This window comes from Suillus fuscotomentosus (genome assembly GCF_016647785.1).
Source record: "Suillus fuscotomentosus strain FC203 chromosome Unknown F5891scaffold_40, whole genome shotgun sequence".
NCBI lineage: Eukaryota > Fungi > Basidiomycota > Agaricomycetes > Boletales > Suillaceae > Suillus > Suillus fuscotomentosus.
The window spans coordinates 505,514-511,845 of NW_024539552.1; the positions used below are offsets into that span (position 1 = coordinate 505,514).

Below are 6,332 nucleotides of genomic sequence, written 5' to 3' on the forward strand. Positions count from 1 at the left end.
TAATTCAATGTGTTGTCAATCAACTTGATTGTGAATCAAATTGTATTGATCTCCCCAAATTCTCCCAAGTTCCGAGTTCCGGACACCCGAGACCCGGCAGTCTCGGGTCTCGGGTCTCCGGTGTCCGGAACTCGGAACTCGGTATGTCTAAACAAAAATATATTGCAAAACATGGGTAAGTCAATGTGTTGTCAATCAACTCGATTGTAAATTAAATTGTATTGATCTCCCAAATTCTCCCAAGTTCCGAGTTCCGGACACCCGAGACCCGAGACCGGCACTCTCGGGTTTCGGGGTTCGGGGGTTGGTACATCTCAGTTTGGGGTTTGGCACTGAAAATTTGACATATATATTTTTGTGAGTGTTGTGCTTCTGGTGTCCATGCTTAGAAATAGGATTTGTTGCACACCAGGGTTCAGGTGTGGGGTTTTTTCCACTTCAGTCCTGGATTATTGGTCAATGCCACACATGATAGATTCATGTTTTTGTGCTTAGGGGTTTAGATTTGGTGGTTGATGGTAGGTATATGCACTCATAGTGTACATGTATCCTATGTGTTTGATTCGCTGGTGGCTACATCAGCTGTATGTCTTGATGGAACATATCTAGGCTCACCCATATATGTAATACACCCCCGTCGGCCCGCCCGTCTATGTATTATCCCCCACGTCGGCCGACCCGTCTATGTGATACATCCTATGTTGGCCCACCCGTCTATATAATACATCCTACATCGGCCCACCCGTCTATATATTATACCCCACCTCGGCCCACCTGTCTATGTAATAATATTTATAGCACCCTCGGCCCACCGGTCTATTTGATATCTCTTTCGTCGGCCCACCCGTATATGTAATACATTCCACGTCGGCCACCGTATATGTAATACACCCTACGTCAGCCCACCCGTCTATGTAATATTCCCCTACCTCGGCCCAACCCATATATGTAATACACCCACATCGGCCCGCCCGTCTATATAACAATATTGCCTTACATCTCTCTTCAGCCCAGCTGTCTATAATATCCTACTCTACATATTACCCAGATGGGCCCACCCATCTCCATGAATGATCATATTCCCCGGCCCATCCGTCAACATTAAGGATATATATATCATTGGCATACATGGGCCCACCCGTCTCCATCGGAATAATATGAGTCCCGGCCCATCCGTCATCATCGAGAATATACACAACATGGGCCCATGATCAGCTGGCCCGCTATACGGGATATTATGGAGGTGGGTGGCCAGTATAATACGGAATTTGTCACTGAAGGGGCTCATATAGCGCGCCTAAGCACAGTCATGCGGAGCCGAAGCGCTACGAGTAGGTATGTAAAAATATATATGTGAGAGTCCATGATAAAAATAAAGATGGAATAATATGCAATGAGAGAAATAGAAATATCCGCACTAGAGAACATGGTGGACAGTGGATGGATGCATCTGGATGGCTGGCCTATAGGGCGCGCAAGCGCGGGGAACGCGCGCGCGGCGTATACATCGCGAAGCACGGGAATGGTGCGCGCATGGCGCGCGTTGCGTGGGAAAGCTGCGCATCATATAGGAATCACTGTGGATAGTACACAGAGTGATGCTATGAGTTCGTGCTATGTACTTCTTAGTGAAAACTACCATATCACACCATGAGAGGCATGATTCTCTACAACGGGATATGACAGTAGGTTGTTGTGACTCGTTGAGGTCTTCTCTATTGGTCTTCTCTGTTAAGTGTTAAATCAAATAGATGGATGCTGAGTTTATTTGCAAGGTTATTTAATGACGATGACCGATCTGTGTGAAGTGGGATGATGGCAACACTTATCAATGGTGGATATCGATGAAGTTGCTGAGTCATCATGCAAAAAATAAGTATGCATTTGGACGCATTCAAACACATTCAAAACAGTCCAAGGACTGCTGAACGTTGAACTGAACACCCAGTTCGGTTCTCCCAGCCGTTGAACGTCGGACTGGACCGCGGTTCAGTCCACTAAAAATTCGATTCGAACTGCGGTCCAGGACCAAACTTTTACATCACTACTGGCCTCAATGCACCACTTAATATTTAAACTAGTCTATGAATGACAGATGTAACAAAAGCCCAATGGAATGGATTTCAGATCAGGAATGTCAAGGTAAAGCGCCCATGATCACCACTCACATGGGTGTGATACCCTTATGCAGTGGTAAATTCTAACGCAGGAGGTGTACTTGGTGGGTGGAATAACTGTGATGTTACCTGCATATCAAAATACTTCTCAACCATTAGGAGAGGTTACAAAAGGAATTGTCTAGTGTCGATGCACTGATGTCAATACTTGCTTTAGACAATAACGACAAGACTGTCCCCTTGTGAAGTCAGAGTAAATCTCGGTTGGTACCTCAAAACTCGCGACACCACAAGTTGTTGCTCAGACATGCGAACCATGAAAATATTGTGCCAACAATGCTATACCGGCTCCGCTTAGAAAGGTGCACACAAATTACGATGTCGGAAGTTAGAGCTAACCTTGCTTGTGATGTCTGATCTTCACAGCCAGGCGACTAGGTGAAAATTTGTAAGTCGTCGGTCTAGATGTCATATCATGTTAAATGTTCTAAGACTGCCGGATTGAACAAGATATTTTGATCCTGCTCAATTTTCTTGATGCCGGAAGTTACAGCTTAATCTTGCTTGCGATGTCCAATTCTCACAATCAGGGGATTAGGTAAATATCGGTAAGCCGCAGGTCTAGATGCCGTAGCAAATTAAATGTTACAAGACTGCCGGATTCAACTAGATGTTGTCGTGCCGCTCGATTTTCTGCTAGATACTAAATAAGTCAAATCTCCTCCATGAAAAATATAATCTGCAAACTCTAACAAAAGAGGTTCATTTGGTGGGCAGAGGGACTGTGATTAGTGTTGGCACATTAAAAACATATCAGCTGACAGGACAACCACCAAAGGACATATCTAATATGAATGTATATTTCGTCTGCTCTGTTTGAGCAGCAACATAGCGGTTAAATGAAATGATAGATACAGGAAACGCTAAAGCAAAACTACAAAACTGGCAGGTTGGTGCCAGTTCTAAATGGGATGAGAAAAATCTTTTGACAGGAAGGCTGGCAGCGATCAACACGATGGAGCATAGGTCTGAAATTGGCTTTGGAGAGCAAGATACCTTTTTCTAATCAACCTCACGAAAGACAAAAATAGCAAGAAAAATTATTATTCCGTTCCACTTGCACGCCGGATACAATGGCTTTCGCGTAAAGGATTGATTTGCTGCTTGGAGAGTGAATGAGACAATGCTAGAGTTTTAGGTTAGCAACAAAAATTATTATTCTGTTCCACTTGCATGCTGGATACAACAAATTTTGCACAAAAGATTGATTTGCCGCTTGGAGAGTGAATGAGACAATGCTAGAGTTTTAGGTTAGCAACAAAAATTATTATTCCATTCCACTTGCAAGCCGGATACAATGATTTTTGTGCAAAAGATTGATTTGCCGCTTGGAGAGTGAATGAGACGATGCTAAAGTTTTAGGTAGGTGATGAGCTATTTGTTTTGTTGCATTCCTGAATATAGTTGATTACATTGAGAGTGTCTCTATGGTTTGGCTCGATTGTAAGAGATATTAAGTTAGTAGTGGATGGCATGCTGTACAGTATGCATCAGTACTACTATTCAGCGAAAACCGACCATACATCAAATGATATTCAATTTTGATCACACATGGCGAGTACGACATGATGATTGCATTAAATGTAAATGTTATAAAATGCTTATACAATGACATATAGTAAAACAATGGTCAAGCTACTCCGAATTGAATGCAGCATCCTCTTGTGCCCTTCTCTGTTCTGCCAGCGCTGTAACAGACATCTGAGACACAACTTCAGGTGTGAGATCCTCACGGTGATTTTTTCCAAAAATCTTCCTGAATAGTTATGTTAGATATCGGACACATACTATGCCACAATAGCTGATACCTTGTCCACCATTCAAGAAGTTTGCTTACCCTACATTGTGCAACAGGGCCAGGGATCCTCAAAGAAGTCAACAATATTATTCCAGAATCCTTCATAGTCGAAGTCCCCATCGATGGTGTGCCAAGATGAGACACTGGATAGCACAAAACGAACCTGCCAGAAGTAGATGTCAAGTCAGACATCAATGGTGGGCAATCATATTTACTCACTTGACAAACAATATAAGCGATGGAGCGAGGGGTGACTTTCTTCATGTTGATAATGGAGGCCACACACATTTTGACCTTGACTTGATTTAATGCCTGACAAGCACACCTGTTATTCTCGAGGATGTCGGCACCATCGCCATCGCCATCAGCTTCTCTTGCAGAAGATGGCGATGTAAATATGGCTTTGAAAGCCTAGTATTTTGAGTAAAGTCTACACACTATGATCCCATGTACTAACCTGAACGAGGATTTTCGACTTGAAAAGACCTTTCTCTAGGTCACTAACATTGAACGAGTAGTTCTCGTACACGAACCACGGCCAGGAATTTTCCAATACAATGAAGTCTGATGTTCTATCGTGAATACTGGCCTTCACGCTGCTTAGGTTTCAATGACATATTTCTATGAAGGTAAGTGCTCACCGGTTATCATTCCAGTCCCACTCAGTAGGGCATAGTAAATTCCCACAAACATCATGTGCGAAGCCGCGCAGCTGCTTGTTGTTAGACCGGAGTAGAGGCGACAGGTGAAAATCCTGATTAACCCAGGTAGCGATGAGGTCCTTAAGGGTGGAAGTATCATCACCATGGGCCGCATCAGCTCCTCTTTTAATCTGTAGCATTATGAGCACACAGCGCGAATTTATTGAGAAAATGGACCTTTTTCAACATATCTTCACAGTCATCAGCATCAAGATCTGAAAGTTTAGAATGAAACCACGGCAGAGCTTGTGAGAGTGTGAGGTAGCCTCGCTGCAGGCGATTTTGTCTGAAAAATGGAGTTAGGTATGTCATGAAAATACAAAAGACATACTCTGGGGTGCTGCCTCCAAGTCATCCAATATGGCTTCCTCATACCTGTGATTGTTCTTGGCGATCAAGTCTTCTAGGTTAGTATAAAGGACGCTCATGTGACGAACCCCCCTGCCTTGAGCGACGTAGTAGGTAGTTTTTCTTTGATGATCAATGAGTTAGAAGTAGTGAGTAAGACGGTATGCAATGAACCTTTGCTTTGTTCCTCTTTCTTGCCTCATCATTTGTAATTCTTCTTCCAATGCGGCGATGCGGCCCTTGGCCCTTGCTTCCGTGGAGGTAGGGACCGCCCTTGAGGAGTCTGGGAGTGCGAGGGCATGTGCCCCATCACCAGGTTTGACATAGACATGGTAGAAATGACAGGTAAAGTGAAGAGTACGGCAGAGAAGATGGAGGTAAGGAAGAAACCTGCCAGACCATTTTATATATGTGATCGCTAAAAAACTAAGACATATAGGGCAATCCCAAAATGATGACAGGGAGGGTGCAGTTAAGTAAGTTGGCTCTTCGAAATATGGTGTCATAATGTACTGTTAGTGTTCATGTTCAAATCACTGCTACTGTCTGCCATTGCGAAAGTTGGGATTGGCACGCCGACTCAGACATAGGCTGATGCAGTGGCAGAGTAAGTCCAAATAATGGCCTGAATGTGATTCATGCCCACCTTGAGTCGGGAGTGCCGGTCTTCCATCAACCTGTGTCACATGTTCAAGTTGAATAATTTGAATATTGTAATTGTGACGGAGATGAATGCTAAACGTCTAACCTCGAGACAAGTTTCTTCCGATGATCTGAGCCCTCCTGAGCCATTTAGGCTGTATGCAATACATATGTTCTAGGCAACTCAACACTCTCAACAGTACGTAGCGGGGCTGCTGGACCGTACTTTTGGAATCTGGCCGATGCAACTGCCGCGGTATGCTGAGCTGGTAATGCTGTGAGTACAGATTCATACATTAAGTTCTTAAGTTCAATGTCATTTTTATTATATAGTACAAATGGACATGAAGATTACTTGGTACCTATGAGGCGAATCAATGACCCTGCATTGGTGACCTTCGCTCCTAGAAAAATGTCAGTTTGACCATTATCAACAGGCCGGCCTGGATTGTATGGGAGGGTTGGGAGGAGTTGGTACATCCCTTGGGGGGGACATATTACTATCATACTAAAAAGGCGAGCACTGGCCGATTGTACAAGCAATGTATTTACTAACCTAAATTTTAGAACATACACGTTGATAAATATACGCTATATTGATCGATGAGGGCTTGAAGATTTCATCGACGTATCAAGAGCCACAGTGAAAGAGGATGAATGGGTACT

General features: G+C 43.7%; 2 protein-coding genes across 2 annotated transcripts; one reads left to right on the top strand and one right to left on the bottom strand.

Annotated features, from left to right (window-relative positions):
* Positions 1 to 3,812: 3,812 nt before the first annotated feature.
* Positions 3,813 to 5,104, bottom strand: F5891DRAFT_1191083 (uncharacterized protein; the record flags this gene model as incomplete). Its single annotated transcript, XM_041367413.1, has 7 exons — positions 3,813 to 3,933; positions 4,020 to 4,138; positions 4,195 to 4,386; positions 4,433 to 4,571; positions 4,617 to 4,807; positions 4,854 to 4,946; positions 4,997 to 5,104. 7 exons carry the CDS (start codon positions 5,102 to 5,104, stop codon positions 3,813 to 3,815), a joined length of 963 nt encoding a protein of 320 aa, XP_041223968.1.
* A 558-nt stretch (positions 5,105 to 5,662) lies between these two features.
* F5891DRAFT_982021 (uncharacterized protein) lies at positions 5,663 to 6,221 on the top strand (the record flags this gene model as incomplete). The annotated part of the gene is made up of 4 exons (XM_041377182.1): positions 5,663 to 5,737; positions 5,846 to 5,943; positions 6,000 to 6,080; positions 6,104 to 6,221. 4 exons carry the CDS (start codon positions 5,663 to 5,665, stop codon positions 6,219 to 6,221), a joined length of 372 nt encoding a protein of 123 aa, XP_041223969.1.
* Positions 6,222 to 6,332: the final 111 nt, after the last annotated feature.